Source organism: Leptosomus discolor, chromosome 2 (assembly GCF_034619465.1).
Source record: "Leptosomus discolor isolate bLepDis1 chromosome 2, bLepDis1.hap2, whole genome shotgun sequence".
Lineage (NCBI taxonomy): Eukaryota > Metazoa > Chordata > Aves > Leptosomiformes > Leptosomidae > Leptosomus > Leptosomus discolor.
Window position 1 is genome coordinate 88,786,114 of NC_141392.1, and position 23,617 is coordinate 88,809,730.

At 40.6% G+C, this 23,617-nt stretch overlaps 1 protein-coding gene across 28 annotated transcripts in view; it reads left to right on the forward strand.

Annotated features, from left to right (window-relative positions):
* Positions 1–18,641, forward strand: part of SNAP91 (synaptosome associated protein 91) — a 67,315-nt gene extending 48,674 nt beyond the window's left edge. For 7 of the 28 annotated variants that reach the window (XM_086461407.1, XM_086461405.1, XM_086461406.1 and 4 more), the window contains 11 exons: positions 58–135; positions 243–314; positions 770–853; positions 1,725–1,808; positions 7,909–8,046; positions 9,329–9,478; positions 11,201–11,231; positions 12,471–12,582; positions 16,090–16,173; positions 16,244–16,348; positions 18,549–18,641. In XM_086461407.1, coding sequence (XP_086317533.1) covers positions 58–135; positions 243–314; positions 770–853; positions 1,725–1,808; positions 7,909–8,046; positions 9,329–9,478; positions 11,201–11,231; positions 12,471–12,582; positions 16,090–16,173; positions 16,244–16,348; positions 18,549–18,641 — 1,031 coding nt within the window. Of the gene's footprint in view, positions 1–57; positions 136–242; positions 315–769; positions 854–1,724; positions 1,809–7,908; positions 8,059–9,328; positions 9,479–11,200; positions 11,232–12,470; positions 12,583–13,436; positions 13,461–16,089; positions 16,174–16,243; positions 16,349–18,548 lie in introns of all 28 variants that reach the window. The other 21 variants (XM_086461412.1, XM_086461408.1, XM_086461413.1 and 18 more) reach the window with 12 other exon arrangements.
* The last annotated feature ends 4,976 nt before the right edge of the window (positions 18,642–23,617 follow it).

Sequence of the window (23,617 nt, forward strand, 5' to 3'; positions counted from 1 at the left end):
ACTTTCAGTCCTGCCTTCCAAAAATGAGTTAAAGATGCGTTATGTTCTTGGCCTTAGATTTATTTGAGTCTGTTCCTGAAGTACCTGCAGCACCTAAACCAGATGCTACTCCTAGCATAGATCTCTTTGGTACAGGTAAAGAGAGAATTCTTCCAATACTGTGCTGATTTGATGCTGTGTAGTGGTGTAAACTGACTTAAGTGATACTTACTTCTCCTCGTTTTTTCTTTCATTTCTGGAAGATGCTTTTTCATCTCCACCGCATGGAGCTTCTCCTGTGCCTGAGAGTTCCCTCACTGCTGATCTCTTATCTGGTGAGTGCTTGTTTTCACAGGCCATCCTACAGACTTCCTGGTTGGATTTTTTTCCCAAGAGTGAAAAAAAAAAAAAAAAATATTATTGCCAGTTTACATCTTTAAGCTGAAATACTAAGTTGTGGGTTTGACGCTTTGGTCACAAGATGTGCAGTTGCTGAAGACGCAAACCATAAAGTGGCTGACACTGAAGTTGAGTGAGCAATGTGGTTGTTGAGAGAGTAAATCCTCCTCTAAGCATAAGAAAATTCTTAATAAGCAATGCTTTCTTTAAAATTCTGTGCTTTAGAGTTGCTGTGTGAGAAATGTAACACTTTCTGTTTGCAGTTCTGAAGACTGTTACCTGAATTTACCAACCCTGTGCTTCTAACTGGTGGAGCCCATGTGACTGAAATATTTAGCTATCATTGTTGCCATGCTGATACTAAATATTATTTATCCTATGCTTACTGCAGTGGATGCATTTGCAGCCCCCTCTCCTCTACCCACTGCCTCTCCAGCAAAGGTGGATTCTTCAGGTGTGATTGACCTATTTGGTGGTGGGTATTTTTCTTTCCTCACCACTTCAGAGTTGAATCACTTCGTTTCAGTTACCTTTGCGCTTTGCTGAAGCTGCGGGTTTTACCTTCTCACAGCTTTTCTGTGTAGCGTTACGGCTAAGGCTAGCATGTCCACTTCTTCATATTGCACAATAACGAACTGCAAATAAATTGTCATTGTGGTCATTTTGTTGTCATGACACTTGCCATTCTGTCTTCAGCCAATGCATGCATGGCTCTTCCTCAGAGGGCCAGTGGAAGTCTGTTGTGTTCTTTTTTTCTTTGCAACTCTCCATGGTCGCGTTGTCTTCTCTCAGTTCCGTTTCTCAAAGCAGCTAAAGTTTTGAGGGTGACTCCTCTCAAACTGGGTATCTGAATCACAGGATCATTGTTGGATTTGACAAGGTGGAAATTAGGATGGGCACAGCCAACTCTAGGAGTTCTGTAGAACAGGAATGTTGCTCAGAAGTAGTGAATTTTCAAACATTAGTGTAATATTCCTCTAGAAAGTCATAATGTGAGTCAGTAGGTACTGGATGGAGTTACTCCAAACTCTCATCCGATGCATTCATCTCCAGAGGACTTAACCCTCTTGTCTACGATGCTGTGGTTTTTATGGGTTTTCTGAGAAGAGCCCCAACTAAAAGAAAAGGTATTTCTTTCGAGTGCTGGTTTGTTGCACCTCCTTTTTTCCACCTGAACTTTGCGTCCATGGTACTGCTCTGCAATAAAGATGGCCAAGTGCTTTCGCTCTCTTCTGGTGAATGAAGTGGTTATCCTTTTGTCATCTTTTGTTTACAATAAGTGATTAATTGATGCATTTAATATTGAACTCTTTACCTTTTTTTGATGCTTCTGGAATTCCCTTTAGATGCTTTTGGAAGTAGTGCTCCTGAACCCCAGCCCACAACCCAGGCTGCTTCTAGTTCCTCAGCTTCTGCAGACCTACTTGCTGGTAATAATGAACTTCTAAAAACTTGTTATTTTAAGGCAAAACTAAGAAATGGTCTTTGAAATCTTTTAAGTTCCTTGGGTGCAAGTGGACTTTTGGAGTGGAATAAAATTCTTGTTCACAAGATTCCTTAGTACTTTAGATGTCTTAAATTAAAACTACAGTGATGTATAATGGAGGCACTATACTGAAGTACAAGTTAACTTCCTAGATTATCTTCTTTCCATGCTCTTCATTTTCCTATCTATATCTCCTACACAAGTTTTATTTTTCTGTACTGTTCACTCGGTAGGAGTGTATACATAAAGTTTGTTTGGCAGACTGTAGCAGTACTTAAGTTAAGCAGTATTGCAGGCTATGCTACTTGTTCCTTACTGCTAATTCATCTTCATTTCTTAGTTGGTTTAATTTAGGCAGGATACACACTTAATATGTTAAGAGCTTGAATGAGGGACTTGGTAGCAGTGTTACATTTGACCAAGGAGACTGGGGTAGTGAGAGCGTGCTTTTCTGAGCACAAGGGCATAGAAGTGATAGAGACCCTCTCCTTATACTGGATGAGATGAGGTCTCTGCTAGTGCTGAGTGTGGATCACTGTCACACCCTATTTCAAACACTGAATAACTGTATCATTGTAGTCTGCATCCTACAGATAAACAGCTTCAGCTGAGTTGTGTTGGTACCATTCTTTAAAATTCATGCTATACCATGTATTTTAATGGCTATAGTGATTGTGCTGAACAGTTGTGACTCTTCCCCTTGTCAATTTGAAGTCTTGAAGTTTGAAGTCAGTAGTGAACAAGATCCCAGCATGTTTTCCTCACTAATGCACTTCTAATGCATTTCTGGTTTGAGGAAGACTTGGCTTAGTTTCCCCCATGTTTCTGAAAGGTGAATTTGTCAGTAGAATTGATTGGTAGGTTATCCTTCATGAACTTCAAAGATGATTGTTAGCTTCATGTTGTACAGTTGTGGCTTTAATTCTGGGCTGGAGTGATAGTCTGCCCTTTATGTAGCTGCTAGCCACTCTAGGTATGGTGGGCCCTGACATCAGTTGCTGTCTGTATGTCTGAAGGTGTCTCATGCAAACTTATACTTTATCAGAAGTCCAATCCTTTGTATGTTTTACCTTTATATGCTCATGAGAGGTCCTCCGTTTAGTGAGGAACACACAAAGTAAGTGAGACACCTCAGTATGTCGTCTGCTCTAAGTGCTGTGAGTTGATACAAGCAGATGCTTGCATGCTGAAGCCATCTCAGAAGAGGACACACTTTCTAGTACCTGCTCTAAGTGTGGACATCACCTAGTAGTGCTGCAGGAAGGTAGAAGCAGTCTAGATAATAATAAAGTATAGGTCCGTTCTCAAACGGTTCCAGTGCTGGCAAGCCTGATACTTAAAGTGGAACATAAAGTGTAAATGCATGCTAAAGCTTTAGGCAGCTTCAGGATTTTAAGGTAGAAGACCACCTCTTGTTTTAATATTGCTTCAGTAGGTGTTTGATCAAGCTTTAACTAGTAGATTCTGAAACATACCAGTCATTTGTGATTGTGTGTGTTATCGAGGGGACTGGGTACAAAAATATTGTCAGGCAGAAGCTAATTCTGCTTATGCAAACATTACAATACAAAATGTTTTATGTCCTTATCTGTAACTAAGCTTAAATTCCAGTAGGAATTATGCTCCAGATGGCTTAAACTTCAGCAGTGTGCTCTGAGTCGCATAAAATCAAAACCTAAATTATAAAAGTGATGTTATAAGTCTAAATACTCAAGCAGACCTGAAGCAGTTGGGGTGAATAGATGACTTCTTAAGATTTTATTTTATTTTTTCTTTGAATATACATTCAAAAGGTATCTAAGTAGATTTGAATCTTTGTTTTTCAGCAGATAGAATCTGTAAATATCACAGCATATTGCTAAGCATTTGCTCACGCTAGATAATGGCAGATGTATAGCCTGCAGTGTAATCCAGTTTTAAATTTAAGAGTGTCCAGAGTTCATATGGTGGCTGACGACTTGTCCTTCATGGTTTATGAGTGTTTGGTTGTACTAAGTGTTTTTATGCATAACGTTACAAGTATACTTACTACACATTATTGTCTTAAGTGTTGTGTTGTCAAATAAATTTCTAGTCTCTTCTTGGCTCACTTAGAAAATATGGTAGAATTTTTTTCATACTCTTCTAAGCCTCTCAGCAGACAAGACTAGAACTGTGCTGATAAATGCAATAGTCTAGCCATTTTCCCTTCTAGATTTTTGTATCCAATTAAACTGTGTGCATGCGTATCCCTGTACACACTCTAATAGTGTGTTCTTAGAACAAATCTTATTTGAATGTGTAAGTAAAACCAACCTCAAAATTGGGCAGTTGGGGGTGTCCAGACAACACATCTCAGTTGCTGCCGTTTCTGCAGACTCACTCCAGGTCTTGTGCAAGCCCTAGACAACTAGAACTTAATCTGTTAAAGCATATTTATGGCTTCTGTGCCTCATGTTAAAGTTATATTGCAGAAGGCTAAAAGCTCTGGAATGAAGACCAATCATCACGCAATCTTCACCTGAAGCTAGGGAGAACTTTCTCTTCTGTAGCTGGAGAAGCAGACACTCTATGGGGCTTTGGAAAAGCTTACATAAATTTCTAAACAGAATCTTATAAATGGGTATTAAGATGTGTCCTGCTACCAAGCTCCTTGTTCTCACTCAGGAAATGGAAATGACCTAACTCAGCACAGGATCTTTAGATGGCTCCAGTACTTTAGAAGTTGCTGCTGTCAGCTGCCTTTGTCATCCCTGTATCCTGTCAACCTGCTTCCGGTCTACTTCTTTGGAGATTAGTACTTTTTTGGAGGTAGTTAAATGCATGGAGCTTTGCCTTTGGACAGGTGATGAACTAGGACAGAGCTTGTATTTAAAGATCAGAGGACAGGCCAGCATCACTGATGTTTTAGTAGGTGTTTGCTCCAGACCACCTGATCAAGAAGGTGCAGTAGAGGAAGCCTGTTGTAGGCAGCTGGAGAAAGAACTCACTGTCACAGTCTTTGGCACTCATGGGCAACTTTAGCCACCACAGTATGTGCTGGAAGGGCAATAGAGAATATGGCTGAGCACAGGTAATCCAGTGGACTTCTGGAATGTATTAGAGAATCTCTTGACATGGGTGATCAAGACATACCAGAGTGAGTTCCGTGGAGGGCCACCAAGATGGTGGCTGGTGCACATGACATCTGAGGAGAGGCTGAGAACTAGGTCCATTCAGCCTTAAGAAGAGAAGGCAAAAGAGAGGCCTTATAGGTGTCTAAACTACCTCACTGGAGGATACAGGGAAGACTATCCAGGTTCTTCTTGGAGGAGCATAACAATAGGAAAAATATGTGGGTGGGAAATTCCAGTTAAATGCTGGATATATATGTATTTTTTTTATTTTTACTATGAGGATGGTCAGATATGATAACAGGCCATGAAATCTCTCCTTTTGGAAGTGTCAAGACAAATCTCTGGACAACCTGATTCGATTAGACTGGCTTTGAGCGGGGTGCTGGGCTGGCTGCCCTCCAGAGGTTTCTTCCAACCTGAATAATCCTTTGACAAACCTGCTTCAAGAACAGACCTTGGAGAGCTGAGGGCAGATCTCTGATCCCAGTGTGCTTGTCCAGATTCAGAGTTAGTATCTTTGAGTGTGTGACTTGCTGTGGACTAGGATTTGGGTGATAAGGGCTTCTTGGAGCCAAAACCAAGGAGTAGGCCTGATAAACACAGGGAAGCTCACACAGGCCTTTGAAATGCTCTTTACTTCGGACTGCAGAAAGCGGGCTGCTCTGCTTCCCGCTTCTGCTTCCCTGGCTCCAGCCAGTGCCCTGGGTCAGTAGCATCTGAAGGGACCAATTTAAGTTATGAGCGAAGCATTTTCAGTCATTGCCTGCGATCCGGCAACCTTCAGCTGAAGGACATAATTTGAGGTGTTTCTAATCAGGTTGTGTTTTCCTGGCCCTGTAGCACAGAGTCAGGTTTGCTGTCCTCTCCCAGCTGTGTCTGGGGCCAATGTATTTGTTCATATAGGCCAGGCGTTCCACAAGTAAAGCCTGTCTGCTGGTGGTGCAGCAAGTTGCTGGCCTGGTGCCCAGGACCCAGTGATGGCACACCACTGTTATTTCTCTACTGAGGGTTTTGGTTTGAATACAGTTAGCTACTGCTAACAGTTGTTCTTCTAAAATATGCATCTGATGTGTAAATAAGTCTGATGCTTGCGTCAAGTGTGTGTATAAATTTCTCTTATTCTTTCAACATTTGTTAAGTGTTTGGTGTTTAGTCTTACTTTGTTCTCTGAGAAAGCAAAGTTTTTGGGGAGAATGTCTTGAGATATCACAGTAATGTGCTATAATGGATGCTCACAATTTAAGCACAAGCTCTTTATGTTGAGCTCTAGCCTGTCTCATAGTTAAATGCCTGGCAGATGCTTGCTTTCATAGCTGGGAAATGTGCTGTTGTCACTATTTGTAAGATGTCTGCATAATTTGCGGTAGTCAATATACCCTGTGACCATGGAAAGCAGTTTTGATAAAAAAGTGGTTAGAAAATCTTCAGAATTTTTTTTATTTTCCTGTTTTTAAAAAGCTGATTTCTCCACTGAACTGGTAGCGAAAGAAAGCTGAAGAAAGAAGAGGAAGAAAGGAATTAGTTGACTGCTTAGACAAGAGTGGTACAAACTATCTCAGTAAAAAGACAGAAGGCAATGATAAGAGTTTAATGTAAATAGATAATCTCTTCCAAATGGATAAGTTACTTAATTTCAACAATATGACTATTGGAGTACCACATGAAAAGATTTGTATATACTTTGGATGAGGTCTTTAAATGGTCTCTACAAATTCAAGATAATTATCTAAAGGAGAAATTTCAACTGAGTAAATGTTGAAGCTTCTGTCCATAGGCAGTGATGATTAGCGAGACAAATAAGGACAGTAGACTATAAGGTGGAACATTCCCTGAGAAGAAACTAAAGGTAGTGGTAGAGCACTGGCTTGCCATTGTCTTGTGCTCAGCTGTCGCAAAACAATATGCTTCCTACTCTGATACAGGGGGGAAAAGTACAGCCTGTAGCTTGTGCAGAGTGCTCTTTCTGCTGTATTTGTGTAGTCATGGTGGGAGCACTGAGCTCAGATCTGATCCTTTCTGTGCAAGGACACCTGGGAAAAAACAAGGCTGAGGGACTGAAGGTGTAGTATAGAGGTCTCAAACATCACTGTCAAGAAGAGATTAAATAAGAGGAATGGCTTGTAGACTGAAGAGAATTGAGAAAGTGTCATATATCCATTCTTGTTTTGACAGAGTCTTTGCGTATTTAATCAGTTTCCAGAACCTGCAGATAGTACAAATAAGCTTAAATTGCAAGGGGGATCAAATTATATAGAGGGCAAGGGAGGGATTTTAAGAATAGTCAAGCATGGGAGTGCCTTGCTTGTAGGCTAGAGAATCTCTGAGTGTGGTTTATTTATATAAATATAGGGTTTAATATACACATTAACCTTAATCATGGAGATTCTCCAGCCTGCATGCAGTTCACCTGATGCTGTTGATCCTGCTTTGGCATGGGAGCGGGGGGCAGGCAGCAGCTTGAAGACATCTTGATCAGGGAGACCAGGATGTTTTAAGATGGTTAGAGGGACTAAACTGGTTTAGTAAAACACTGCCTTGTGAACTGAGATTCCAAAGTAGCTGGTGGGTGATCATGTGCTTTTCTCAAGTTAGTCCTCTGTTTCTTTTTTTTCCAAACTCATTCTTGTTTGTTGCATTCTGCCTGTAAGATTACTTACCTAGAACGATAGCATGTAGTACTGGAAGAATTGTGTTCTCTACTCTGGTGGTCTGCCTCTGTAGGAACCTAAATAACAAACATTAAAGTTTTTATTGGTGAATCTCACAAAACCGTAAATTCACTGGGTTGTACCTGGCACTCCAAGGATGCTTGTGTAGTACTGAGTTATTTACAGTGGTCTAGTAAGAAATATCTGTGTAAGTCTGCCTTCTAAGGATTGAGCTTCTGTTAAACGCTGACCAACAAGACTGGCACTAATGTTCGCACCTCTCTTATATGGCTTCTTCAAGGCTTTGGAGGTTCTTTTATTGCTCCCTCTCCATCACCATCCCCAGTCACTCCAGCTCAAACCAGCTTACTACAGCCTAACTTTGATGCAGCTTTTGGGACAACAGCTCCAACAACTGGCAGTTCATTTGATGCATCAGGTGAGCCACAGAGTTTCTTGTGATTTTTCTAATGTGTGTTGTATGTTACATGAGTTAATGACACCATAATTAGGCTCTGAGTACAAGCGGTATCAGTGATTTCCCTGTTTCTTCTCTACTGGAAGAACTCAAGGTGGTGTTTAGGCTGATGTGTGCCCAAGAGCTCTCTGTACCCATTTTGTATTCTACCATGTTAGTTAAAATCAAACTAGTGTGAATATCATCCTTGCATGTGCTTTATTGCATGAATCAGGATTTATGCAAGGAAAACACTGTTCTGTTAACCAAGTATATAGGCAAGTCGTCTTGCTGCTCCTGCTGAAGCTGTTCTTGAGCTTGCATGGCACCTGAAGGTACACAAGAGAGAGACAGGTTGTGTTCTTTGCCTGACTATAAGCTTGAACTTTCATCACTGCTATCGTTTTGTTTGTATCTCTTCCATTCTATATTTTCCATGCTGGGTCCTTGCTACAAACTTAAAATTGGTGAGTTCTACAACTGTACAAGAAAAAAAAAAAAAAGGTTGAAGTAGTACTGCTGCGTGGTTGTTTGGTTGCTTGCCAGTGCACATGCTACCCCTTCCTGTTGACTTAACATTAGCATGTACCTCAAATGCAGATCAGAAGATAGAATGCTGGCATGAGAGGTACCAGGCGGTTTGACTTCCAGATCTAAAAAAATGAGCTTCTGAGTTAGATGGCTGGACTAAGGAGGCTAGCTCTATCAGTGTGGATGGTTCTGGTTCCTTCTGATCTCGTAGGTGGTTAGTAGGTTTTCCCGATTCCCTGCTGCTTGCAAGTGAATAGTTACATCTTGAGACTTTCAAATCTGTTTCCGTAAGATGTCAAGGTATAAGACTGCCTTTGCCACAGTAATTCTGACTGGTGTTTGCTGCAAGATGTTCATTTTAAAAACCTTTAAATGAATATCTCCTGACAAATGTGTGTACATATGTCATCTCTCTAAGGATGGCCATAAGAAAAAGTGTGATGTGGAAATCGTGCTGTATCTGTGTAGATTCACCTCTCCAATTAAAGTCCTTTTAGGCCTGTCTTCTCATATTAGTTCTTATTGGTATAGCTCTTTCAGGATTACTGTACATTCAGTGTCTAATAAAATGACATGCATGCCCTTGTTGGCATTACTTTTAATGTCAGTTGGTGTTTTGGTAAGACTTGTGACGTGGTTGTCTGTGCTATATTTGTAGGAGCAACAGCAAAGTGGCAGGTAGTGTTTTTCTTACCACAGCCACTGTTCTAACCCACTTTCCTTTCAATTCCAGTGTTTGATGGCTTAGGTGATCTTCTTATGCCAACTATGGTTCCTTCTGGTCAATCTATAGCACCTTCAGCCACAGCAACAGTCACTGCTTCAGCAGCAAGCAAAGGCCTCGGAAGTGATCTTGATTCATCTCTTGCAAACTTAGTAGGCAGTAAGTGACAATTTTTGCTTTTAAGTGGGGTGGTATACAACTATGTTACTTTTCCATGGAGCCAAATACCTGTCTATTTTAGCTTGCTTCAACTGAAGAGGCAAACAGTCTCTTCCCTCTTTCCCTGGGGAGACTGGAGAAGCTATAGGCAGGAATGAGGCCTCATTCAGATAGCTGGTAGTCTGGGTTCACAATTTTTCCCTCTTTGTGCCCAGGATCTGAGCCAAATAGCGGGATCTATTTAGTAGGTATGATTTGTAATGTGTGAATGTCTCGGGTACATTCAAGGGCACGTCAGACTCTTAATGGATGTGACCCTGTGTAATAACAGATGGAAATGTGAAAGTTGTCCAAGGCATCTGATAGCACTGTGGAGTTTAAGCAGAAAAGCTGGTGGACACAAATAGCTGACTTCTTGCTTAATGAGAGGAGTAGTAGTGGCGTGAGGAGCACACAACAGCCGAGAACAGACCTACTCTCAGACAGTGAACTTTCCAAATCATGTTCTAGAAAAGCTGAACTAAAAAAGTGTTCTCTTTCCTGTAATAGGAAGAGGGATAGGGCCTTTATAACTAGAGATGAGTAGCCCCTCAGAAAAGCCTAACAGAGGCCCACCTAAGCTAAGGTGTAATACTACTGAGGTTGTACTTTGGAAGGGCTCTAAAAATGGAATACTCTGTTAGTACATGTAAACACACCACAGCAAAGTGTTACAGAAGAGTCGGGGAAAACCCTCCTGCCGAGTCGCGAGGTTCAGACTGGACCCCCTTGCTTTCTAAACTTCCTGTCAGAGGTGAGTCTAGGTGTGGCTGGATCTAGTCTTAGCCCCTGACTATAAAGAAGAATTCAGACCCTAGGTTTTGCCACAGAGTTGGTTTATTTCAGCCTTGAACCGGGACCCTCTGAGAGGGACCCAGAGCAAAGAAATTCCTGGGCAATTATACTCACTTATTGTATAAGTTCCCCTCCTCTCACACAATGGTTCAGACCAATAGCAATATTTGGGTCTGGGGTCTTTGTTCTTCATTGGCTGCTTTTTCTGTTTTAATTCCCAACGCAAAGATATAACTGATCTTAAAATGCATACTCTTCTTTTAGGTGTTGGGGGCAACTACCATGCTTAAAGTCAGCAGGGCTCAATCACTTGAAACCTCTTCTGCAAGTCATTGGTACATCCAAGTTTGGGGGGGAAAATCAAACTTAGCGATTTGTGACTTGCAGGACTTGTACTGGTCGTGAGAAGAGTGTTCTTTAAAAATTGGCTTAAAACTTCTTCCAAAGAGTTATTAAGGAAACTACTTGGCGTTCCCATGAATGCTAGATCAGATAACAGTGCAAAACTTACAGGTAACACTCAGATTTGTGTATGAAAAATAACCTGTTATTTCCATATGTATGAGGAACAGAAACTAGTGTTGTCATTCATGGTGAGTACTTTGGTGCTCTTAAATAACTTAGCATTTTGTAGACTTAAATATATTATTACTTTGGTCTGCTTATGCAGAAAAAATGTCTTCCTTGAGTATAGGACATCTGCAGAGTTCCTTGAAGGTTTGTCCTGAAGAAGGGCTAGATATGGTCAGTCCTCTGATGCTGTCTAAATGAAAACAGACAAAGTTCTATTACCCTGTGTAAGCCCACGTGCAATGAAATGTGAGCTGTTACTTTGACATGCTTTAATTTACTGAACACATGACTTTTTTTTTTCCTTGCAATTTTCAGATCTTGGAATTTCTGGTACCACTTCAAAAAAGTAAGTTCAACTTTGTTTTTTTTTTTAAAAAAAAGGAAGTTTTCAACTCTGCTGTATAGTCTTACATCTATTTCAGTGTATATCAAGAATCAATGAATTGTTTATGTGCACCCTCCCCCCTCAAAAAAAATCAGTTCAGAAAAATTCTGGAAAAAACATTCTGTTCTGTACAGGTTCACTGAATAATTAAGGTTAAATGTTCCTGACATAGCTTTTAAACTTGCTGGGTTTAATCTGAGTCTTAGAAATTTTTTTTGTAAATTACTGTGTTCGGGTTAGATAGCTGATTTCTAAACAACTTAAAATAGACAAGTAGTCCAGATAATAAATTGTATAGCTCCCCTCAGTAAGCTAGGCTCATATGTAGTAGATTTGTTATCTTTTTGCAGGTGCTGGATGTGCTTATTGTGTAGGAATTGGAATACTTTTAAAATAGAAAAGAACTTCATTCTATACAGTGAAAAGCTTCTTTTCAAAGAGGAAATATTTGCAGCATTGCGTTTATTTTTTTAATGTATTACCTTAATCTAACTGATTGCTTACTTCTGTGCTGAGTATTCCTCTGTATGTGAGACCAGTTTGATGTGCATACTCCAAAATGTTTTGTGCCTCTGTGGAGATGATATGAGGGATATGTATAAACACATCATGACTTCTGTCCCCGAAACTTAGCTTCCTTCAATCTGCTTCATTGAAATGGTGCATCTTAGTCTGGATAGAGCAGCCTCTGACACAACCTGGTTTTGCAACAGCCCTTTTATTCTGTTGAATGATTTGTTTCTCTTGTATCTATCAACTTTTTTCAGAACTGAATGCTTTCCTCCTTCAGCTGTCTGAGCAAGACTTCCAGCAATGAAATGACCTTTCAAAGACTTCTAGCAGGCAGCTGCACTGCCTGGCCCCAGTAGAATAGGCAGTAGCAGTCCCTCTTCCTACTTTGCAAGGGTATATGTAATAATATGTTACCTTCAGTCAATACTAAGTAAAACTTCTTTTTAATTCTCACCACAAAGGCCATAACCATGGAACTGACTTCAGTATAGAGTGTATTGGTGTCTACCACTAACAACCCTTGAAACTGAGTGGCACTAAAAGTGTATCTTTCTGTTAACAACTTAAACTGCATACACCATAAACTAATGTAGCTGCAAGCCTAATGTTAATGTATACTGCAATTGGTTTTCATTTTCATTGTGGGGATATGTGAATAATAGCTCTGTCTCTTTACCTGTCTGTTAGGGGAGACCTTCAGTGGAATGCGGGAGAGAAAAAGTTAACAGGAGGAGCCAACTGGCAGCCAAAAGTAGCACCTGCAACATGGTCAACTGGTGGTGTCCCAAGTGGTCCATTGGTAGGTGGTTAATCCATTGCTACCACTGGTATCGAAACTTTGATGAGACTGTGCAAGCATATCTGTAGGCACTGCTCCTGTCTACTTCAGCTAAAGAGTTTGCTTCTGTATAAATGATATGATTTGTTTCAAGTCACATTTTTAAGACCAGATTTACAGCTGGCATAGGTAAATCCTTGAGTTCAGGTCAATGAAAATACACTAGCATATGTATTAAGACGTTGCTCTACAGCTACGCTTGATACTGGTGGACACTTCCAAGGGTGTGGTTAGCCAAATGAGTCTTGCCAGCACCAGGCCCAGGTCAATTGCCCAAAAGACATCAGTATTGATTCAAAGCTGAAGCGCTGCAAGGAGAGAAAATAAATAGGTTTTTCTCAAGCTTTCCTGAATAAAGTAGATCAAAAGACTACACAGTATTCATACTGATCAGGTGATTGATGTTAGGTTTGTTTAGCAGAGTAAAGCAGTCTGTTGGAAAAGTTAAGATTGCCCTGTAAAATGTATCAGAAGGCACTAACTTTGAGAGAAGAGGCTTGAATTGATCTAAAATTCTGAATTTGGCACAAGAGCAACTTGATCATGAGTAAGCTACAAGAGTAATCTAAAGTAGTATCTCATCAAAGTTGCACAGGACATAAACAGCCTCCATTTGAAAAAAGTTGGGTTGGGAAGGGAAGGGCTGTCAAGGGGGAATGTGACCCATTCAGTTCCATTCTGCCACAGCCAGATGTTAATGTGACTCTTGACCATGTTCCAGCTTGTTTCTTAACCTTAGGGAAGATACAAGAATTCCCTGAACTTGGTACTTCACTGACTGTATTAGTTGTAACATCAACTTTTTTTCTTAATAGAAAGGCTGGGCAATACTGTACAGTGTAAGTGGATTTTTTTCTTTATCTCTTATTATACTTACTAAACACGAAGATACTAACAGAACCTCATCTGCACTACAGTTATTACCGCTGGCTTAAAACTAGCTAGAAGCTACCTAACATGGCTCTTCTTGGACTGTCTGTCCAGCAGACAATTCTTGGGCAATATGGTAATAGTGATTAACCATTTCTGTGCTGTAAGCTTGAAAATAATGTCTTCAAACTGTCTTTGCTTTACTTGGATGTGAATTGATGACTTGTACTACCTGAAATTTCAAACTTATGTAACATCAGCCTGATTTTGTAATGGTTTTAGCATCTGATAAGTAACTAGCCTTTCTGGAAAGCTTGACGGTGTGATACCGTTTCATGAAACATGGGTGCTATATATATTTCTTCAAAATCATGTGCTTAGGAATTTTTTTAAATCAAAGAAAACCAAATCTGAAGGAAAAATAAATGTGGAGACCAAAATGAAGCTTTCCTTCACATCACTGTTGAGCCACTTAAGTTTTGGTCACTTCTTCCCTTCCTTATGAGTTTTCACCTTCTGGATTAAAATCAGCAGAATTTCATAAAAGCCCATTCCCTCGAGTGACCCTAGTGCTTTGAGGCAAAAGCAGATTCAGCTTGTGTGGCTGTTTTCTTGGCATCTGCCTAGCTGGATTTTGACCTATGATGTGTTCCTGTGGCTGCAGTCAGATCACTGCATCTGATGACATTAATCTATGGTTTTCTACTCCTTGCTTTCCATACTTGAGTGTCCAGACATTGGTTTTAGTTCAGGGACAATTGAAAAGCTGCTCAGAAAACTTTCAGACTGGAGAAGTAGGGTGTTTGCTGATTAATGGATCTGGAACAGGTTATCTTGACTTGTCTCCAGTTTCTTAACAAACTGGTATATTTTAGTCTGGAAGCAAGTATCAACCATGGACACTAGATGCAGCATTCACAGAAGTGGACTGTGCAGTGAGTAATTCTGACATATCTCCAGAGATGCACCGTCCTTTGAACTATATGTGTGCTAGCTGGTCTCCAAGTGTGGTGGGATATAACTGACTCAAGGTAGGCAGTAAGGATGTGGAGGCTCAGGCATCACCCTACAGCTTCTGTAATAGCTGGAGAAATTGTGCCAATATACTTAGGCCATATGACAGCAGTAATGAGATTCCTAAAAATCCTGCTACCATACTTATATCCCTTCCTCAAATGCTTCCAGCCTCTAATTTGGATTGTATATATTTTTGTGAAAAGGAGAGAACTGTATGCTTTCAAGGCCATAAGAAGACGCTGTGCCTGGGAAGTTACAGACAAGGGAATGAAAAGGGATGATGTGCAGGTTCTGCTAGCTAAGTGTGGTGGCCTTGTTCAAAGATGCTGTTGTGCTGTATATCCAGTTAGACTACTAAACTAACAGTTCTCTTTTCCTGAATCCTGGTGAAAGATCACCTTTTTTTTTCTTGTGTGATTTGAATGAAAATCACAAGTTAAGTATATGAATGAAAAACATAACAAGATAAACTCTCCTTAGTAAACTCTCCTTAGTAATGTATAGAATCAGTGGGTTGGAATAGACTTCTAAGATCATCAAGTCCAACCATTAACCTAACACCACCATGCCCGCTAAACCATGTCCCTAAGCACCACATCTACGCGTCTTTTGAACACCTCCAGGGATGGTGACTCCACCACCTCCCTGGGCAGCCTGTGCCAATGCCTGAGCACTCTTTCAGTAAAGAAATTTTTCCTAATATCCAATCTAAATCTCCCCTGGCGCAGCTTGAGGCCTTTTCCTCTTGTCGTGTCATTAGTTACTTGGGAGAAGAGACCAACACCGGCCTCACTACAACCTCCTTTCAGGTAGTTGTAGAGAGCGATAAGGTCTCCCCTCAGCCCCCTCTTCCCCCGACTAAACAACCCCAGTTCCCTCACCCGCTCCTCACAAGACCTGTTCTCCAAACCCTTCACCAGCTTCCTTGCCCTTCTCTGGACACGCTCCAGCACCTCAGTGTCTTTCTTGCAGTGAGGGGCCTAAAATACACACAGTGTTCGAGGTGCGGCCTCACCAGTGCTGAGTACAGGGGCACGATCACTTCCCTAATGTAGTGGTTGTGATTGTGGCTTAAGTGTGTGAACTTATTCTTTAACTTAAATGAATCTCACTGCATAAAAATACTATTTTTTTTAAATTTAATTGGAAACTAATTACAGCACTTATTTCCCTTAGCTTTACCATCTGCTTCAGCTTTTACTAAAATAGTGCCACACATGCTATAGTGTGTTGGCTATCAATTACAAATTTGGGATGCTTTCTTACACTATATAGAAGGAGGAGGAAAGTATATATCTTCTTGGGCCCATTTTGAATTGTATTCAGTAAATGGACTCTGTTCATGAAGAGAATGGAGTCTGTCACACTTGCTTTCTAATGAAGCAAACTGAGCATCAGCGTAAGGACTCATTCAACACTCATGCTTTGAAGCATTGTGGTTTTGAGGTTAGATATTATCTACTACATAAGTCCTACATTTCAGAACATTTTTGAGAATTCTGGAGACTCCGTGCAGTTTCCATATAGCTGGTGCTATAGAGATTCTCGCATTGTTTAATTTTTATAAAAAAAATTTTTTAGACAGGAGCTGTGCCTCCAGCAAGTCCTGTTCCTGCCACAGGAGGTACTCCACCTGTCCCACAGCCAGGAGCAGCATTTGGGATGGTGAGTCCCTTCTGTTACACTGCTCTCCTTTCTTCACCCAGAACCCTACTCACACTGCATTAATTTACAGCCCCCAGCAGGCGCAGGCGTACCCATGATGCCCCAGCAGCCAGTTATGTATGGGCAGCCTATGATGAGGCCACCATTTGGAGCTGCCACTGGCCCTGGTGTACAGGTGAGTGTTACTACTAGATAAATGTTTAATTGCTGTCCTTTTCTCTAGAAAGTAGCTTCTGTGTATGCATTATCTCAGTTGCAGCTATAGGTCTGTAAATGTGATTTCTTTAGTTTCAGCTGCCTGACTTGCAACAGATCACATGAACCACGTTGATTTTTTTTTTTTCAGTTCCCTTGTATGAGACCAAGGGAACAGGTTTGAAAAGTCTCCTACAGCTAACTACATGCGAGATCTGTTTTGGGGGGGATCTTTGAGTAAAGCTCAAAGTGGAGCTGATGGGCATTCCTATTCTGTTCAGAGCTTGTCAAAATTTACTAGAGCTGCACTCAGCATCTTCCCTTCCAGTCCACCAAGAGATTCTTCAGAAAACCACCCTTCTGCTTATGAACAAGCTAAGGTCTCCAGTTCTTGGATGACAGCTGTTTCTCAGTAAATACAACTCTATCTGTTTCAGGCTGATGGCTTGCTGGGTTTCTTTTGGTGCAAACCAGCTGCACTCGAGTATGAATTACCATAGAGTGTATAACACTGGAGTGCTCAGGATACACGCTTTTCACAGTAATGCACAAATTTAAACACTGAAGTTTTTCCTCTAACTTGCATTAAGGTGGAGGAATGCAAATGAATAATCTTAATCTTCAGTCACTCTATACTCTTTTGTAAGTGGGAGATACATGACACTGCTTCATTTTTCATGTTTTTAAACTGTATTTACCTTGTCTGATGTTGGCAATCACATATTTAGACATAAAGGGGACACAAGTTTAGCCACCTAAATGCAAAGCAAACCTATTCTTAATTCTATACTAACTAAAAATAATCAGGAAACATTGTGTCACAAGTTACTGGTTGCCAGGAGATGAGTCCTTTTTTTAATATGATGAAAAAATCTAATGGAGTAATCGATGATGAAGTAGGTTGAAAGAATGGAAACATCCTTCCTGTTGAACTGGGTGGTATCAGCTGCTTCTTGTAGTTTCCTAAGGATTCTTTTTAACTTGAAGCTAAAACCTGCAAGGCAGCACTCTACCCGCTCTGATGCAAAGCTTTTAGCTCATAGCTACTAGGTGATGCAACATAAGCCATGATACCAGTTTCAGGCGATTTTTTCAAAGTAGAATTTGGTTTGTAATAACTCTGAAAAGCCAAGGGCCCTTCCAGAGGAGAGGCAGGGAATGCTTAGCTGTAGTATTTTGCTTCTTTGTAAGTTGGAAGTCCATCTTGCCTTTCAAATAGGGTGGAAGTTGATGTTGCAGCTCTAAAATCTGACTTGTAACACTTCAAACCTCCCTTTTTTGCAAATACTAAGCATTCAACCTGTAGCAAACCACACTTTAAGTAGGGAAATATGTTCCCATTGAAGTTTGTCTGGGTTTTCTGTGTAGAGATGTGAAGAACTTGAAACTGCTCTAAGGAGGTAGGTTGTAGGTATTAGAGCTCTGCATTTCATATATAGCTACTTGGTCTTGCTTTTCCTCCCACTTTAACTGTCTCGGCACTTATATTATCAAGAATAATATGATGGAAGACAGTTTTTCCTTGGAGAGGGATAGTCATCAAGGTGCCAGGGCTACAAATAAAATAACTAGTGCCCTGAGTAAGGTAGGGATGGGGGGGGGGGGGTGTCATTTGGCTCCCTAGTGAGAAGAGTTGCATGGAATTTGAAAAACTGACATTTTCTGTGGATTAACTAATGATTTTTTTTATATCTACTAGAGGAGTAACAGAGTATAATATAGTCACGTCTCCAGTACACTTTGAACTCTTATTTCCATTACCAGTGTAGAACAACTTGTACTTAAATGCCAGTCGCTGGGGTTTTCAGACGTACTCTGCAGCAAACATTCTGCTTATTCTGCACCTTGGTGTTTAACATCTAACAATTGCTTAGCTTCTGTCTCAGTTGATGATCCTGGTGCCATTCTGTCTTAAAGGGAGAATGTGATTTGAAGCTACGCAAATTAGAATCTACGATGCCTATAGCCTTATCCATTAAACCAGCCAAACATTGTTAACCCTGTAGTAAGGATGGAGTCTAAACAATGCTTGAGCAAAATGGCAACATGTTGAACTTGCAGAAAAATGAGAACTCTGTATGCTTGCAATGTGCTTGTGCAAGAACCAGCTATATCTACCTAATGCTTGTATATCCTTGTCTGCTTTGTTTTTTTCTGCCTTCCTGGCTGGCGTCTGTTAGCTTTCTCCAAGCCCAACTCCTGCTACTCAGAGTCCCAAGAAACCTCCAACAAAGGACCCATTAGCGGATCTTAACATCAAGGATTTCTTGTAAACGAAAAGGTATTCTGTGGCTGCCTGCCTAAGCATGTTACGCTGTGGTACGTGTCTGGCACACAGATGTTGATTAGGCCAATGGATTGAATATGATTGTAGCTGCAGAGATAGTTAAAAACATGCACTGATAATGTGGTTTAAACAGAAAACCAAATTCCCTCTCCATACTCTTAATTTTAGCCTGCAAGCTTGACTTTTGGCTGCTTTTTTTTTTTTTGCCAAAAGTGACTTCCAGGAAAAGTTATCTTCAATCTAGAACTTCCACTTTTGCTTTGTTTCCATTCAATCCTAGAGTTCATGGTTGTTTGGTTTTTTTCTTTCCTGAACTTGATACTGAAACAAATAGAATCATAACAGGGTACAAATACTGGGAGAGAGACAGTGCTGTCCCAGTCTTGTAGGTGTAGAAACAGATTTGGTATCACAGGTGTGAAGGGATCAAAAGAGGAAAAGCTTTTGTATCCTCATTGTCAAGGGAAGGTCGGTTGCCTCTCAACTGCTGCCAGCTAATGTTCTTCCCCACCATACAATTTTCCAAGGCACTGCTTTTCTGAATGCTAAGGCGTGAAGTCCTGAGCAGCACTGTGTAGAGCAACAGTGGCGAAGATCAGAGGAGTAAATAAAAAGAAAAATGGAGGAGAAGCAAAAAAACAGTACTGTAGAATGGAAGGAAAAAGAAGTCAAAAACATTACTGTGAGGGTTTTGGAGAAGGATGTGAGGAGAGCGAAGTAGAAACATCAGATTGAACTGAACACTTAAGCTAATTGAAAAATAATAATGCAGAAGTAAGGTAGGCATTTTGTAATTGAGACTAGAATAATTTGCCAGGTGAGGACAATCATTACATATTTTTAAAGGCTTCTTCATAAGTCCCTTTTCTTTCTTCCTATAGCTTAATTCTAAGACTTGTTCTAAGCCCCCTGTGCACTGGAGTTAGCAGCAGTGGGTGGGATCAGGCTCCTCTTAGCAGGTACCGCCCAGTCCTGCTTCCTCCTTGTCCAAATTCCAGCCCCGGGGAGGTGTGCCTGGCACTTGGTAGAGATGGACGGGAGTGGAGATGCACCTTCATTGCTGGGACTCGCTGCTTTGAACTTGGGTTTACAGTAGGCAGATTCATATGTGTCTGTGGGAACAGAAGACTGCTGCTTCATTAAAAGCTGAGAATTTGTTTGAGGTGTGAAGCAGATTTGGTGCTCTTCCTAGAGTGTGCTTTATCTGAATCGTTATTCTGGTTTTGTCTAATACTTTTCTATATTCCCAGCTGCAATTTTTCTGACTGGATGATTAAAAACGTGAGTTTGGAGCCTACAAGCGGATGCTCAGAGTTTCAAAGTGAGCCACAAGTACCAAACCCAGCGCTTACTCAGACTTTCTCTTCCTCCTGAAACGTGTAGCACAGCTGTGAAAGTGAACATTAGGAATGTGTACTACCTTAGCTGTTATCCCTACTCTCGAAATTTGTGTACTTGGATTATTTGTGTTTTACAATTTAAACAATGGATGTATGTTTCTGATGCCTTCTAGTGCTTTTCTGAACCTATCCCACAGGGGCAGATTATGCAGCTGTTGTTTGGTGAGCCATTTGGAGCGATGTTTGTGGTTTTTGAAGGTTTCAATGTATATAACTTTTTGAGGACACCTAAAATTTCCCTAGGACTCAATTTCTCCTTTATCTGTTACAAAACATAGTGTGATAATACCAGATAGTAAGGAAAATACTTATGAAGTTGTGTGGAATACATTTTTTTTTCCAGTCACAGGAATCTCAATTGTTGTGAAAAAATGTTTTATTTTTGTGGCACTGTATAATGTTAAGATAATTTAAAGTAATATAAAGGTAAACTTCCATAACAAATACTTTTTTGATGATTTACCAATAATGAAAAATCGTATCTGAAAGAATACCATATTTATTACTGATTTAATTTTAAAATCTATTTTAATTATTTAAGTTTTCACATTTAAAATTGGCGTATTTATCAGTTCTTGCTAAATGCACTGAAAATAAGTAAAGGGTCAGTTTCTCTCCATGTAGTTGGAAAAAGCAACCATAGTTGTGCTGGCATTAAGGGATTTCAAATATGAGAGCACCCTTTGGTGTATCTGTAGTCAAAACATTACAAGTGATGTTTCTCATCTCTGTTCAGTTCTTATGTACATCTCTTAATTTAGTGCTTACCTGTGTATGCCTTAGGCTAGTGTTTTCTCCATTGCCCCGAATGCGCTGTGAGTAGCTTTTGTACTATTGGTGATTAGATTTAATTCTGATCCAGAGATCCATGCCCTTTACTGTACATACTGTGTTTCTTTGATTTTTTTTTTTTTTTAATTTGTTCTCATACTGTTTCTGCTGATGGCTTGGCGTAAGATCTTGACTCTTCAACGAGGTCACTGTTGATCAGTGTTACAAGTGGCTTGGCAGTTCTCTGTAAAAGCATATCGGGTTGGAAAGATATTCACCTAAAGTCTCTCAAATGAACTATTTAATCAATGTATGGTACCATTAAAAGTGGTTGTATCTGAATTTGCTGTGGGGATAACATACACAGTAATGGGAAAGTTCTATAAAAAAGTTAATTTCAAAATGGCTCTTCTTTGTATTTCAGTTTAAAACAAAAAAAAGAAACAAAAAACCCCAGTGCATGTGTGCCCTCTGAGATGCAATAAACACCTTGATCAAAGTAAATACCTTGTTGTTGCCAGTTTCATGATCACTGAGATGTTAAGCACAATAATACACTGGGGGGGTGCGAGCGGGGTGGGAAGTGTGTGTAGGTCCTGACACAGATTGCTGAGCCTGCTGCATCTGGTAATGACTTTTGCTGATCTTTAAGCAGTACAGGAGGGATCCATGCAAAGCCAGACTAAGCACAAAGCCTCAAGTAGAGTGGGGAGAAGGAGAGGAGAATTCTCTAGTTCAACCTGTAACAGTGCAGGAGGCTTCATTAAAGCTCTTCATCTAAACTAGGATAGTATTGGAATTGTGGAAGTTTATAATATGGGTCCTGACTTCTTTCCTATGAGGTATTCAACAGCTTACTGAGTGCTAGCACAGCTATGATGCTACAGGAATTGCTCGTGCTATGGCTCATCTGATGGCAGGATGGAAGGAGTAGAAAACATTTCATACAGTTTAGTATGTTAAAGTCTTCCTGGTATGAGATGAGTAACTAGAGACCTCCTTCATTTAGTTACAAAAATGATGAAGCAGTACTGAATGCCAGGGGCTGCTTCAAAGTACTTTATAAACAACATAACACAAATGACTCGATCACGCCTTGGTAAGGTTACGATCTTGAGTTGGATTTTGAAGACATTTCCGAGTTGTGCAACCAGTAGGGAAGTGCCATTGCTTAAGAGGTTTTTTTGGTTATTCATTTGGTTGTTTTTACTTGCTACTATGTTGATTTTCCAAATCTATCAAGTTTGGCCTTGGAAAAGTTGATTTCATACTTTGGCCTTAGGATGAGTGCCCTGCTGAGTTAGGGTGTTCTGGGCTCAGCAAATCATTGTGTTTTCTCCCTATTTGAGCACAAAAACCTGAACGAGGTCAGTAACTGCACCCCCAGAAAGGCTCCCCATGGCTTTGCCCATCCTTCTTATGTGCTATGTGTTGCCAAATGCAGGGAGTGCTCTGTAACTTAGCATGTTCTGCAGGTTTTCTCAAAGTAAAGACAGCATTTTCAGAGGACAGTCATAACCAAACGTAAATATTTGTAAATTTAGACCAGTTCATTAGTATCTCATTCAAATTAAGATGATGAACTGCTACTCACCGAGTTGCAAATGTATGTTTGCAATGTTAATGTTTCAAGGGGCCAAACCTCAGCGTGAGGGCTTTTTCTCTGCCAGGTACATGCCCCTGCCATGCAGTAATTTCCTTTCTGTATCAGCTTTGTCCATGTCCCCAGCCCTTGGTCCTTATTGTTGTTAGTAGACCTCTTGGCCAACAACTCTGTGCAAGCATGTGGTGTATGTGTGGCATTTGATATCCTGTGAGGAAATAGAAGCCTGGACAGAAAGCAAACTTGGTAGAAGAGCAAAAAGCTTGTGCACTGTGGGAAGCAAAACCAGTGTACTTCCCCGGTATGCTGAGTAAGGCTAGACAAAAGTGACTCTTAACTCCTTTGTGATGGGGAGAATGAATCTGGCTTGCAAGGAAAACAAGTGATTGTCTCCTGGCCTGTAGACAAGATCATGTTCTTGTCTACAACTCATGATGGAGTTTCATCATCCAGGCATGAACACATCTGTGTCCTGCTATGACTAACCACTTCTCAATACAAGCTATAGAGAAGAGTGGGTGGGGACAAGGGCTCCCATCTGTGGGAGGAAGAAACTCTCTCCTTCCCCTGCATTTTTCATGAGGGCAGAACAAGTTTGACAGCCAATATCTCCCTTACCCAAGCTTTTGCTATTCTGTATGCTGGCCGCTTTAGAAGCTGGTGCCTCTGGCCACATGAGATTTTGTAGCTCCCCATTAAGCCTTGGGTGCCTTAAGGGAGTGGTAAACACCTGGAGAACATGAACTCTGCTTACTGTGGAGGTTTGAAGAAAAAAAAACAACTTATTCCTCAGCACTGACTCCTTTTTTGAATGTTGGGGCTTAGTTACTCCCTTCCCCCGTTTGTCATTAAATTTAATTGGCTTTATTTGAGATTTTTAGCTGTGTTTTATAATGTATGCCTTTCAAAATGTACTGTGTGTTTCAAAATGTACTTGAGTTGAGGGTTTCTGGATTGATGCTGGTGAAAGGCTGGATGGTGAGAACTAAATTGTTGTTGTCTTCTAAGATCCTGGGGACCATCTTAGCATTTCAGGCTGATTGCAAAATCAGGCTGTTACCCAAACTTCCATTCTTAAGATTTAATAAAGCAACTGCGAAAGCTAGAGACTTGCCTTATAAAACAAGCAGGAAAGTCTAGAGCAGAAACTGTAGCTGGTGGGGGAGGCAAGGAAGATTTGCTTTGCCA